The sequence below is a fragment of the Geotrypetes seraphini genome, chromosome 2 (assembly GCF_902459505.1).
Source record: "Geotrypetes seraphini chromosome 2, aGeoSer1.1, whole genome shotgun sequence".
Lineage (NCBI taxonomy): Eukaryota > Metazoa > Chordata > Amphibia > Gymnophiona > Dermophiidae > Geotrypetes > Geotrypetes seraphini.
In genome coordinates, this window is record NC_047085.1 from 127,367,385 (window position 1) to 127,382,403 (window position 15,019).

At 45.1% G+C, this 15,019-nt stretch overlaps 1 protein-coding gene across 4 annotated transcripts in view; it reads left to right on the top strand.

The window, feature by feature from the left end:
- The window catches only part of NOL4 (nucleolar protein 4), a 664,456-nt gene that overhangs the window by 204,790 nt on the left and 444,647 nt on the right, over positions 1–15,019 (top strand). For all 4 annotated transcript variants that reach the window (XM_033934882.1, XM_033934883.1, XM_033934884.1 and 1 more), the window contains one exon: positions 11,632–11,781. In XM_033934882.1, the coding sequence (XP_033790773.1) occupies positions 11,632–11,781 (150 nt within the window). The remainder of the gene's footprint in view (positions 1–11,631; positions 11,782–15,019) is intronic.

Genomic DNA, 15,019 nt, shown 5'->3' on the forward strand with positions numbered 1-15,019 from the left:
TTTTCCCTTGCCTAGCCCTGGGCACAGGCATTTTCTTACTACCCTTCTCAGTCATAGGGTCCACCCTATGACAATACACAGTATTGACCGTCTCACCTTTAATCACATATTTTATTCACTCTTTCAAAGAAATGTAGGTTCATGAGGTAAGATTTCCCTTGTCTAAATCCATGTCAGCTTTGTGTCATTAATCCATGCTTATGTATATGCTCTGTAATTTTGTTCTTTATAATAGTCTTTACCATTTTGCTTGGCATTGATGTCAGGCTAATCAATTTACAGTTTCCCAGATTATCTCCAGAACCATTTTATAAAATAGGCATTACATTGATTACCCTCCAATTTTCTGGTACAATGCCATTTGATATCCCAGATTTATGTACCTTTTCTAACCAAAGTGGATAGACAAATTAGCCATTAGTAGACAGATCTTATATTCATTCAATCTGTGAAAAATAGTTCTCCTTGTTTGTCCCATAAAATCTTAAGCGCGCCTCTCTGTTTTCTGGACTCAAATGTCTGCGTTAACATCTAAAGCTACTTGGGCTGAGAAATTTTCAGCACCCCCTCATAATACAGGCTAGAATATACTAGTTTATTTCAACATCTCTGGGTGGTGGGAGGGGATCGGCGACTGCTGGGGGAGTAAAGGGGGGTGGTTCATGCCTTAATCCCTCCAGTGGTCATCTGGTCAGTGTGGGCACCTTTTTAGCATTTAGATGCTTTTAAAACAGGTCTAGCTCCAAATGTCTACAAAAAAAGCCCAGGACCTTTTGTTAAAAGTTTGATTATGCCTGAGGAACGTTAAAAGTCCTAATCCCGCCCTATGCTTACCCAAAACCCGTCCCCTTAAGATTTGGATGCACTGGAGACAAAAGAACCAGAAAGATGTCTAGAAAGTCTGATCTGAGAATGCCTATTTGGACGTTTTGACTAGTAAGATGTCCAAGTGCTGGTTTATGTTGTCTTTTGGACATCCATCTTTTTTTGAAAATGAGCTCCTAAAAGTTATCTAAGATGGCCATTGGAGAATGGGAAGCTCTGTATATTAGGGCAATGGTAAGATCTCTATTGTGGCCTGCAGAAAACATGAGGCTTTTTAGTGTGTTTAGTATGATGGCTTCTATTAATCTTGGGTTGAGTTTGGATTTAACAATAGTGATGACAGCTCCTCCTCTGGTATCAGTGTGTGGGCAGGCTAAAGCTTGATACCCTGGTGGGCAAAGCATACCTAGTGTGGCTCTAACATTGTCTATGAACCAGATTTCAGTAATTAGGAGATGTCCCAGTTATTGTCTGTGAGGAGATCACTTAGAATGACATCTTTGTTGTTTACGGATCTCGCATTTGGAAGGGCTTCTTCCTTTTCCCAGGCCCCCTACATTTCAGCTGCTTTAATATTATTTTCATAAATAAAAGGTACCCCTCCACCTCTCTAACCATCTCTATCTTTCCTAAATATGGTTTCCTGGTATGTTTGCATTGATAGAAACAATATCCAAGTTTGCATTAGGGCTATCAAATCATAAACTTTGTTGCATAGACTGCAAGCATTTGTGCACATACCTTTCAAGTTACTCATTGTCTCTCTCATTCTCTGTTTATTCTACTGCCTATTCTTGCTATCTGCATTTTTGATAATAAGTAAATTACTAAGATGGTTTAATTCTTTCTTGAGTACTGTCACTTCTGTGCTGTTGATTTGGGTGATAGAGACCTTGGTGATGCACGACTCATATTCTGGGAGAACCGCTTTACTCATGTTACCCTTCTCCTAAAGTCACTTCCCATCCATTTTCAAATACAATTCAAACTCCTCTTACTTACCTACAAATGCACTCATTCAGCTGCCCCTCACTATCTCTCTTCACTTATCTTCCCCTATGATTCCCGCCTTGAGCTCTGCTCAGCTGGTAAGTCCCTCCTTTCTGTGCCCTTCTCTTTGGCTGCCAACTCTAGACTCTGTCCCTTCTGCCTTGCTGCGCCATATGCTTGGAACAAGCTACCCGAATCCCTACAGCGGGCTCTGTCTCTGGCAGTGTTCAAGGCCCAGTTAAAAGCCCACCTCTTTGAGGGTGCTTTCGACTCCTAACTCCTCTCACATTAGGTTCTGTATCCCCAACCCTATATGCAATGTCAGTCTGTCCAAGTTAGATTGTGAGCTCTTCCGAGCAGGGACTGTCTATAAACGTCAAAATGTGCAGTGCTGCAAACAACTTTCAGCTCTATATCAGTGATAAGTAGTAGTAATAGTTCTGAAGTTCATCTGCTTCTATTTAGCACTACCACCTTCTAGTATAAATGCCTTGAAATATATTACCTGTATTTCTCTCTAAGGATCCTTTTTCCTGTATCAGAATGATGTAGCTCGTCATTACAAATAAGCCTTTTGGTTTTCTATAAATTGCTCCATTCTTTTACTAAGTATTTAAACTCTTCTTTACGGCACCAGGTTTTGAGTCACCTATTGAAGTTCATGGTACATGGGCTTGATGTGCCACTGAGCCTTGTGCGCATCTGAGAAGCTGAAAGCTATGCCGTCGGTAGTTTCACTATCAGCAGGACCTCCCAAGGCAGACAGGTTTCAGTGGAGATGTCAGACTAATAATGTACCCCCCACTAATAATGGACAGCAGCTGATGGACAATATTGGAGGTGGAGAATCGCTTTTGATCCGACAATGGCAACAACATTGAATTTATACTGCGCAGAAGAAAGGCCTGGCAAATCTACTTCTGTATTCTGCCAAGAAAACTTGATGATGAGACATAAAAATCGACATATAGTGCTGGAAGATGGTCCCCTAGGTCAGAAGGTACTCGCCATACTACTAGGGAAGAGCTGACTGTCTCCCAGAGTATGCCCAGTATTTATGAAGCTGACAGATCAAAGCTGGCAGGATGTCCTGATGCTGATGCTACTAGATAGAAAAGGGAGATCAGAAGCTGTAAAAATATTTTCAACATGGGAACATGGAACGTACAAACCATGAATCAAGGAAAACTGGAAATTGTTAAAGATCAAATGGATAAAAACAAAATTGATTTGATAGGGATCAGTGAGCTCAAATGGACAGGACAGGGCCATTTTCAATCAAATGAGCATTGGATCTGCTACTCTGGTCATAAAACACACAGAAAAAATGGTGTGGCATTCATCCTCAATAATAAGCTTTCAAGGACAGTATTAAATTAAAGTACAGTGGTACCTTGGATTACGAGCATAATCCGTTCCAGGAGCATGCTCGTAATCCAAAATGCTTGTATATCAAAGCAAGTTTCCCCATAGGAAGTAAGGGAAACTTGCTTTGATATGTTCCCACCCCAAACCTTCCCCCCCCCCACGAGATCCGGCATTGCTCCCCCCCCCCGCGAACGGGCACCCTCCCCCCCGCAATCCGGCACCCCTCCGCCGCCACCCGAGATCCCCCAACCCACCCAAACCCTCTTCTTACTTCCCTCCGCATCGGCATCGCCGGCATCAGCATGTCCTGTGCCCGAAAATCTGCTTCCTGTGCTGGGCCTTGAGCATGCGGGGTGCCCGATGGCGGCGGGGGGTGCTGGATCGCGGGGGGGGGGGGGGGTGCTCGTACAGTGAGGCAAGCTCGGTTTACGAGGCACCAAATTTGCGAATGTTTTGCTCGTCTTGCAAAACACTCGCAAACCGGTGCACTCGTAAACCGAGGTACCACTGTACAGTGTTATCAGTGATAGAGTCTTGTCCATCCATCTGCAGGGAAAGCCGATCAATCCTTGATCCAAGTATATGCTCCAACGACAGATGCAGAAGATGAGAATATAGAATTGTTCTACAAACAACTTGAAAATGTAATAGACCAAAGCAAATTTACAGATAATAGTCATCAAGATAGGTGAGTTTCTTTCCCTTAGGGCTCCTTTTACGAAGGTGCGCTATGGGTTTTATTGCACGCACTGGATTAGTGTGTGCTAGCCAAAAATCTACTGCCTGCTCAAAAGGATGCGGTAGCGGCTAGCGCACGCGGCATTTTAGTATGTGCTATTCCACGCGTTAAGACCCTAGCGCGTCTTGGTAAAGGAGCCCTTAGTTTCTCTTCCTGAAACTCTAATTTCCTCAATCATATCCCTATTCTATATAATAAAACCCTAAGCGCGCATGCGCACTTAGGGTTTCATGTTCCCTGCCACCGTGTTTTGTGCTCAGTGGCCATATTCCATTTTGGAACACAGCGGCAGGGAACACGCCGGTGACTCCCCCCTTTGGAAGAAGAGAGTGTCGGTTTCAAAGTTGGTGGCTGAAATATAAACAAGCAGATGATACAATGCTCATCACCAGCAGCAAAGAAGACATGTATCTACTGAGGAAAGTCAAAACCAAAAGTCATAACACAAGATTAGAACTTATCATAAACAAGACAAAGATCATGAACATGGAAAATGATGAAGATTTTTAGCTAGAAGGCAATAGAATAGAAATTGTAAAGGATTTCAGTCTCCTGGGCTCTTATGTAAACAAAGAAGCAACTAGCAGGGAGGAAATACTCAACAGACTAGCACTTGGTTGCTCTTCAATGAAGGCTCTCGACAAAGTATTCAAAAGACAAGGAGATAATGCTCCAAATGAAGATCAGACTTGTCCACGCACTCATTTTCTCAGTGGTCAGTTATGGTTGTGAAAGCTGGATACTACAGAAACAAGATTGACTCATTTGAGCTTTGGTGCTGGAGAAGTATTTTAAGCATGCTGTGGATCGCTAGAAGAACTAACAAATTAATTCTGGAAGAGATCAAACAGACTATGTCACTCAAAGCCCAAATGATTAAGTTACAACTGTCTTATTTTGGTCACCATCAGAAGAGAGAGATCACTGGAGAAGGACATCATGTTTGGGAAGATTGAAGGAACCAGGCGAAGAGGGCAACCTGCAATCATATGGCTGAACATGTTGAAAACAACCTGGGGGTGATACTGGAGGACCTTTCCGGACAAGCACAAAACTGATTTCTTTTTAGATCCGCAATTCATCAAGTTTCTGGGACTTGAGTACAAGTCGATGGCACCCAACAACAACATTGAAGTTCTCTGTGTTGCATAGTAATTCCTCATTCTTTTCATAGGCAGGCAGTATTTCAGAAAAAAAAACACAGTCCTTACCAAGGATCTCAATCCTTCTCCCAGTTTCTGGAAAGCTCTCTGTACTAAAGGTATGCTAACCCTGACCAGGTCATTTGTTTCTATCTGTATTACATCAGTCTTAGAATTTTGTATTTTTTCTACCTGAGGAACCTAGAAGGCATATCACTTTTTTGGAGCCCATGGTGTCTTCTTCCAAATTAATGGAGTCCCTTAACAGCAAGACATTTTGGTTTTGAGATGTTTTGTCTGTGTATTGGGAATGCAATTTTCTTTGAATTACTGTCTTGGACTCTGGCTTTACCTTGATTTCTGAACATTTATTAATTAAAACAATATGAGCTAAAAGAATAGTAGGAAGAAAAATGGAAGAGACAATAAAGAATTAAACAGATATTATCCCGGGACAAGCAGGCAGCATATTCTTACATGTGGGTGACGTCATCCAAGGAGCCCTGATGCAGACAGCCTCGCAAGTAGACTTGTTGTAGAACTTCAGAAAGTTCGCAACTGCCGCACTCGCGCATGCGTGAGTGCCTTCCTGCCCATGTAGGGTGCGCCTCCTCAACGTCTCCTCAGTTCTCAGTTTTCTGTGGAGCCGAGAAGTCCTCTTCTAACGCTCTGCACTAGACTTAGTTCTACTTCGTGCCTTCTCTCACCACAGCTTGTATATTTTTTTCTTACAGGGTCGCTGTGGTTTTTGCGTGTTTTCATTTCTTAAAAAAAAAACCCAAACCTTTATTTTGTCTTTTTGACTTCGTGTCACGGCGGGGCCTACTCCGCATCTCAGCCTAAGGGCTTCGATTTCGCCGCAGCTATGGGATCTGACCATCATCCGGAGTCGTGTGCCTGCTGCGCTATTCATCAACCTCGAGCCATTAAACGACGTTGAGTTCAGGGAGCGAAGATATTCAGCGGTATGGAACATCAAACCTCGGCTTCGACCTCGACTAAAATCCAGTCAAGTCTCCTATGGGGTTCCCGCCTTCTACCTCGACTTTAATCAAACCTTCATCATTTTGGAAGTCCTTGTCCTCGGGCAAATCTGCTAAGTCTTCCTCTGAGGAGCCGCTTTCCTCGCTTTCTCCCTCAGATACTGTAGCTCAGCAGATTCTTCCAGGTATGCCACTCTTAGAATGGGTGGTTATGACCCTGCCCAAGCAGCATGTCTCCAAGTCGAAGCATCATTCTTCTTCATCTTCCTCGGAGACTGTAGCCGTACCAAATGTCCCAGATCCTCAGGTCTTGGTGCCACATTTGCAGGCTATGATACAGTCTATTATGCACCAGTTTGGTAACATGCTTGCCAGATACGCTCCTACCTCGACTCTGCTTCCTGCAGTTCATCCTGAGCACTCAGCAGTATCACAAGGAGTCGAGTCCTTGGCAGTGCCTTGAGCTCAACCTAGTCACTCTATACAAGGAGTGCCTTGATCTGAATCTACACACTCTGTGCAAGGAGTCGAGTTTTTGCGAGTGTCTCAACAGGATTCCGAATGCCTCGAGATACCTCGACACAATGAGGGGAGTCGAGTCCTTGTTGATGTCTTGAGCTCGATCTTCGATGTCCAGTCCTCCCTCCTCACACAAGGCATTGCCTTTGTCGAGGCACAGAACGAGGATTTCTCGACATTCTTCTAATCTGGATCTGACTGACCGAGGCACAGTTCTCCACATCATCTATCAAGGTGCCAATCGAGGACCAGATCCTCATCTTGAGACTGGTCTCGATTTCCCATGCATAGAGACTCTTCGAGGCCTCTAAGTCCTCAGTCGAGACAGCCGCCTGCAGAGCCTCACCACTCTCCTCACTCGAGTTTTTCTCCTGCGAGGGATTCTATCCATTCTCTCAGTGAGTCATCTATACCTGCATATTTAGATTTCAGGTATCAATACTCCAGAGAAGCTTTACCTTCGTTCTCTGCTATGTGAGGCACCTTAGGGTCACCTTCTCCCTCTTGAGGCCGCCCTTCTGCAGACCAAGTATCCTTCTAAGTCCTCCACAAGATGAGTTCAGATCTGAATATCACGTTGGAATCTGATTCCAAATACTCTACGGAGTATTTGGAAGAAATGGGTATGCCTCACCCTCCTAGGGAGTCTCTAAAATTGCCCATTAATAGACTTCTTTCTTAAACTTTCAAAAGAAATCTGGAGACACCATATTCCATTCCCGCTGTGTCAGCGAAGTTGGAATCTTGCTACAGGATGATCCACTGCAAGGGCTTTGACAAGTCTTAATTATCCCATCAGTCCCTTCTAGTGGAGTCTTCTTTAAAGAGAACCAATCCTGCTAAGGTTTATGCAACTGTCCCGCCAGTCAGAGAGGGCAGGACTATGGAAAAGTTTGGCCGTCGCTTGTATCAAAACTTTCTTATGGCAACCAGAGTTTTGAACTACAATTTTGTCTCTATCTCTTATCTAAAGTATTTGGTTAACACCATGCCTGACTTTCTCAAATATATTCCACAAGATCGTCTTCCAGAGTTTCAACAGCTAATCAACACTCTAGCTCAATTACGCATGCATCTTCTCCAGTCTTCCTATGATGAATTTGAACTTTCCTCAAGGGTCACTGCCTTCTCAGTGGCTGCGCAGGCTTGCCTGGCTTCGAACTGTGGACTTGGACCCGAATCTTCAAGATCATCAAGCCAACATCCCTTGTCAGGGCACTGACCTGTTGGATGACTCTATCGAGGCAGCTACCAAATGTCTGTCTGAACATGAGAAATCGTTTGCTTCCATCATCAGGCCTAAACCTAAGCCTTTTACTTCTCAGAGTTCCAGGCCTCTTCCATCCTACCAGAGGCATTTTCCTCACCGAGCGGCTCCTTATTCAAGGGCTCCCCCTAAGAAACAACAGTAGTAACAGAGACAGCAAAAATCTCAGCCTTTTGCTGAATCCCTCAGTCTTTTTGACCATCTAATACAGAGTATAACCTCAATCATTCTGCCTCTTTCCTCTCCTCTTCCCATTGGAGGTCATCTCCATCATTTTTACCATCGTTGGGAGCTCATTACATCAGACCTCTGGGTTCTCTCAATCATCAGGGAAGATTACTCTCTTCATTTCATTCAGGTTCCTCCAGATCTGCCTCCAAGAGAGTATCCTTCCAAACCAGCGCAGACCGCCCTTCTTCTTCAGGAAGCTGAAGCTCTGCTCCATCTCCGTTCCATCGAGGAAGTCCCTCTGGAATAGCAGAGCAGAGGTTTTTACTCCCTTTACTTCCTAGTTCCGAAGAAGACGGGCGATCTGCGACCTATCTTGGATCTCAGAGCCCTCAACAAATTTCTTATCAAAGAAAAATTTTGGATGCTATCTCTGGCATCATTGTATCCCCTTCTAGATCAGAATGATTGGTTATGTTCTCTAGATCTCAAAGAGGCTTACACTCGCATTCCCATTCATCCAGCCTCTCGACAGTGCCTCAGATTTCGGGTGGGAAATCTCCATTTTCAGTACAGAGTTCTAACTTTCGGCCTGGCATCATCTCCAAGAGTTTTCACCAAGTGCCTTGTGGTGGTGGCAGCAGCTCTGCGCAGCCATGATCTCCAGGTGTTCCCGTACCTGTACGACTGGCTCATCATAGATTCAACATCTCAGGGGGTTATTGTAGTGACCCAACGGACTACGTTGTTCCTCCAAACTTTGGGCTTCAAAATCAGCTTTCCCAAGTCCCAGCTACAGCCCTCTTAGACATTGCAGTTCATCGGAGCTGTTCTGGACACTGTACAACTCAAGTTGCTCTCATACATCTCTGCCACAAAGTGTCTTCCATGACTACGATCTCAGCACGACACATGATGGTTCTCCTAGGTCACATGGCGTCTACCGTTCATATGAATCCTTTTGCCAGACTTCACCTCAGAATTCCTTAGTGGACCCTGGCATCTCAGTGGGAGCAGGCTTTCGACCCATTCTCTCAACATATTAAAGTAACTCCTTTGTTGAGACAGTCTCTCCACTGGTGGATGCTCTCTTCCAATCCAGAGGTTTACTGTTTCAAATGCCCCCTCATCAGAAAGTCCTCATGACAGATTCCTCGACTTATGCTTGGGGGGCTTATCTCGATGGTCTCCGTACTCAAGGCCATTGGTCAAACAAGGATCGTCAGTATCGTATCAATCTGTTGGAACTCAGAGCGATCTTCAATGCTCTCCAAGCTTTTCAACATCTTCACGATCAAATAGTCCTCATTCGTACAGACAATCAAGTCGCCATGTACTACGTCAACAAGCAGGGAGGCACAGGATCTCTCCCTCTTTCCCAGGAAGCTCAAAAGGTGTGGAACTGGACGATCCACCACAGCACCTTTCTGAAAGCAGTCTACATTCAAGGAGAGAAAAACTTTCTGGCGGACAAATTTAGTCGTTTTCTGCAACCTCACGAATGGACATTCAGTTCCTTCCCTCTCCACCACATTTTTTCTCAGTGGGGAACTCCTCAGATAGATCTCTTTGCATCTCCCCACAACAACAAACTGCCTCAGTTTTGCTCCAGGATATACGCTCCTCACCTCCTCGAAGCAGATGCTTTTCTTCTAGAATGGACAAATCAGTTTCTCTATGCGTTCCCTCCATTCCCTCTCATACTCAAGACACTTGTCAAACTCAAACAAGACCATGCCACCATGATTCTGATAGCTCCTCGGTGGCCCAGACAACCCTGGTACTCCCTTCTACTTCAACTCAGCAGCAGGGAGCCACTACTTATACCAGTATTTCCCTCTTTGCTTACACAGAGTCAAGGGTCTCTACTTCATCCCAACCTGCAGTCTCTACACCTAACAGCTTGGTACCTCTCAACCTAACTGCCACTGCACAGTTCTCTCAATCTGTACAGGACATTCTAGAGGCTTCCATGAAGCCTTCCACTAGGCAGTGTTACAACCAGAAATGGACTAGATTTTCTGCTTGGTGCACCATTCACCACAAGGAGCCTCAACCTACCTCCTTGTCTTCAGTTTTGAATTACCTGTTGCATTTATCTCAATCAGGCCTCAAATCCACATCCATTCGATTCCATCTCAGTGCAATTGCTGCTTTCATCAGCCTATCCAAGGGAAACCCCTCTTTGCTCATCCTGTGGTTTCCAGATTTATCATAGGACTTTTCAACGTCAACCCACCTCCAGTGGTTTGGGATCTCAATGTTGTTCTTGCTCAGTTAATGAAGCCTCCTTTTGAACTAATGGCTTTGGCTCATCTCAAATATCTCACTTGAAAAGTGGTTTTTGCTCATTGCTCTCACGTCTGCTCGCAGTCAGTGAGTTTCTAGCTTTAGGACCCACCTTTCACAGTATTCCGTCATGACAAGGTGGTCCTCAGTACTCATCTTAAATTCTTACCCAAGGTGGTTTCAAAATTTCATCTCAACCAATCCATTGTACTTCCAGTGTTTTTTTTCCCCAAAGCCTCATTCTTATCCTGGAGAAACAGCTCTTCATACACTGGACTATAAGTGTGCTTTGGCTTTCTACTTGCTAAGGACTAAGCCACACAGATCTGCTCCTCAACTTTTTGTCTCCTTTGATCCAAACAAGTTGGGACATCCAATCTCCAAGTACACCATCTCCAACTGGTTAGCTGCTTGCATCTCTTTCTGCTATGCTTAGGCTGGACTGCATCTACAGAGTCGAGTCACAGCCCACAAAGTCAGAGCCATAGCGGCATCAGTAGCTTTCCTTAGATCTACTCCTATTGAGAAAATCTGCAAAGCTGCCACTTGGTTCTCGGTTCATACTTTCACCTCTCACTATTGTCTGGATTCTTTTTCCAGACAGGATGGCCATTTTGGCTAGGCAGGTTTACAAAATTTATTCTCCTAAATTGCCAACACTTCCACCATCCCATTCTGGTTAGCTTGGAGATCACCCACATGTGAGAATATGCTGCTTGCTTGTCCTGGGATAAAGCACAGTTACTTACCATAACGGGTATTATCCAGGGACAGCAGGCAGATATTCTCACGACCCACCCACCTCCCCTGGTTGGCTTCTTCGCTAGCTATCTGAACTGAGGAGGTGCACCCTACATGGGCGGGAAGGCACTTGTGCATGAACGGTGCGACAGTAGCGAACTTGCTGAAGTTCTACAAGCAAGTCTGCTTGCGAGGCTGTCCGCATCGGGGCTCTATGGATGATGTCACCCACATGTGAGAATATCTGCCTGCTGTCCCTGGATAACACCCGTTATGGTAAGTAACTGAGCTTTAGGGCAGTATCTGAAAATGCTCAAATGAATAGTTTATTATAAAAGTAGTAAGCTATAATTAAAAGCTATTTTGCATAAATTGAATCCATTCACATGACCTGTATTCTGTCTGAACAGAACTATTCTAAGGTGATCCTGGGAAAGTTTTAGTAATTTGTTCATTAACCTGTCAAGTACTCTTTCTGGGCTGATCAATTTCACTTCCTACTAGAAGAGTGGCCTTTATTTCATCAAAGTGGGGGTGTTTTACATGATGAATTTAATTTATCTACTCATCCTTTGTTCCTTTTTATCTTTTTTTCTGCAGGATGGAGTAGGTGTAGATGAGAAGCTGTCTTTAAGGAGGGTGGCTGTTGTAGAAGATTTCTTTGACATTATCTATTCCATGCATGTCGAAACAGGACCCAATGGAGAACAAATCAGAAAACATGCTGGGCAAAAAAGAACTTACAAAGCAGTAAGTATCAATAATAATAAAACCCTTAGCGCGCATTCGCACTTTGAAACTCTATGCCTTCGTGCCTCCGCATGCGCAGTACAATATAACCGCACAGCAGGGAAACGTCTCAGCGCACGATAATATCAAAATCGGCATTAGGGAAGCAGGCTTAAATCGGCAATGGCTTAAATCGGCGGCGGTGACTAGAGGGGCAGGGAGAGAGACAGAAAGAAAGAAAGCCAGACAGAGACGGGGCAGGGGACAGGGAGAGAGACAGAAAGAAAGAAAGACAGACAGGGGGTAGGGAGAGAGACACAAAGAAAGAAAGACAGACAGACAGGGGACAGGGAGAGAGACAAAGACAGGCAGACGGGGCAGGGAGAGACAGAAAGACAGACAGGGGCAGAGAAAGAAAGAAAGACAGATAGACAGGGGGTAGGGAGAGAGACAGAAAGAAAGACAGACAGACATACAGGGGGCAGGGAGAGAGGAAGAAAGAAAGAAAGACAGACAGATGGGGCCAGGGAGAGGGAAGGAAAGAAAGACATACAGGGAGCAGGGAGAGAGAGACAGAAAGAAAGAAATAAAGATGGGGCAGGGAGAGAGACAGACAGAAAGAAAGAAAGACAGACATACAGGGGGCAGGGAGAAAGACAGACAGAAAGAAAGACATAGACAGGGCAGTGAGAGAGACAGAAATAAAGAAAGACAGACAGACAGGCAGGCAGAGGTCAGGGAGAGAGACAGAAAGAAAGACAGACAGGGGGCCAGGGAGAGAGACTGAAAGAAAGACAGACGGGGCAGGGAGAGAGATAGAAAGAAAAATAGATGGGGCAGGGTGTGGTCTACAGACCTCAGACTGAATTGCAGCAAGTTGATAAAGATCTAATTGTGGATATCCAAAAGTTTGGAAAGAAAGAGGAGGTGCTGCTGTTGGGAGATTTCAACCTGCCGGATGCGGACTGAAAAGTTCCGTCTGCGGAATCGGAAAGAAGTAGGGAGATTGTGGATGCCTTTCAAGAGGCTGTGATCAGACAAATGGTGATGGAACCCACGACGGTAAAAGCGATATTGGATCTGGTCCTCATAAATGGAGAAAGTATATCTAATGTACGAGTGGGTGCTCATTTGGGAAGTAGCGATCATCAAATGGTTTGGTTTGATATAATGGCTAAAGCAGAGAGCAGCTGCACAATACTAAAAGTCCTCGATTTCAAATGTACGGACTTTAATAAAATGGGAGAGTACCTGAAGAAAGAGCTGTTAGGATGAGAGGACGTAAGAGAAGTGGAAAAACAGTGGTCTAAGCTGAAAGGAGCTATAAAAATGGCTACGGAACTTTATGTGAAGAAAATAAATAAAAACAAGAGAAAAAGGAAACCGACGTGGTTCTCTAAACCAGTGTTCTTCAACCTTTTTACACCCGTGGACCGGCAGAAAAAAAAGAATTATTTTGTGGACCGGCAAACTACTAGGACTAAAATTTAAAAACCCCGTTTCCGCCCTATCTCTGCGAGCTCGGTCCCCACAAATCATCTGATCCCATCCATACAAGCCTCAGTTATGATTTTATATTGAATGTATTTTATTAAAGTATAAAAAGAAACAATATTCTGTACAATTCTCATTTTATAAATACAAATAATTCAGAGCAAGGATCAACAAAACCCCTGTCTCCCCTCCCCTTCACATATATCCCCTCTACTATCAAGAAAACTGAACAAACCAAATTATTACAGAATGCTACACAGAAATATCATGCTAACCGAATACTGCAGTCACACATGACAGGAATAGTTTTAGGGGAGTGCAACTAGGGCAACTGCCCCCTGGTCAGAGAGCGCCCTAAGCCAGCTAGAAGCTAAAGAAGCACTTCCTGGGTTTTGCAGTCCCCAGTTATGTCTAACACCAGCTCTAGCAGGATATATATTTCAAATCTGATATATTCTAATCACAAAATAGAAATAAAATTATTTTCTTCTACCTTTTGTCGTCTCTGGTTTCTGCTTTCAATCTTCTTTTCACTCTCTTCCTTCCAGCGTCTGCCCTCTCTGTCTCTTCAATCCAGCATCTGCCCCTTCCATCCACTGTCTGTCCTCTCCTCCTTCCATATGGTATCTGTCTTCTTTCTATGCCCCTCTCCCCTTTCCATCCAGCTTGTGCCCCCTCTCTCCTTTTTACATGATTCATTCCAGCTTCATTGCTCTCTTCATTTTTATCTCTCCTACACCAGATCTATCATTGTTGTCCCTCTCTGCTTATTTTTCTGCTGACCCCTTCCTATCATCAATCTCTCTACTTTCTCATGCCTGTGTATCCCCTTCCCCTCCTCTAATCTCTCTGCCAGCTGTTTCCTTCCTTTTTTCATTCTCCCTTCCCTCCTCCTCCTGTCCAGCAGTAACTCTCTTCCCTTCCTCCCCTCCCAGCATCTCTCCTTCTCCCTCTCCAGTAGCAGCTGTCCATTTTTTCCCTTGCCCAGCAGCTTCCCAGACTCCTTTCCCTCCTCCCCTCCCAGCAGCATCTCTCCTTCTCCTTCCCTCCAGGTCCAGTAGCAACTGTCCCTTTTTTTCCCTTGCCCAGCAGCTTCCCAGATTCATTTCCCTCCTCCCCTCCCAGCAGAATCACTCCTTCTCCCTCTCCAGTAGCAGCTGTCCCTTTTTTTCCTTGCCCAGCAGCTTCCCAGATTCCTTTCCCTCCTCCCCTCCCAGAAGCATCTCTCCTTCTCCCTCTCCAGTAGCAGCTGTCCCTTTTTTCCCTTGCCCAGCAGCTTCCCAGATTCCTTTCCCTCCTCCCCTCCCAGAAGCATCTCTCCTTCTCCCTCTCCAGTAGCAGCTGTCCATTTTTTTCCTTGCCCAGCAGCTTCCCAGATTCCTTTCCCTCCTCCCCTCCCAGAAGCATCTCTCCTTCTCCTTCTCCCTCTCCAGTAGCAGCTGTCCCTTTTTTTCCCTTGCCCAGCAGCTTCTGATAGTGGCTTTCTCCCCTGCCAGCAGCTCTTCTTACTTCCCAGCGCAGCGATTCACGAAGGCAGCCTCGGGTCCTTTGTTGGGTCGCTCCGCCTCTGAGGAAAGAGGAAGTTGCATCATCAGAGGCAGCCGCGACTCAGCAAAAGCCCCGGGGCTGCCTTTGCGAATCGCTGCGCTGGGAAGTAAAGGAGAGCTGCAGAGAGGGGAGAAAGCCACTGTCGGAGGCTCCCCAAGATCTCTCCGGCCCAGCGCAGACTTCAGATGTTGATCTTGCCGGCCCTGCGCGGACCGGC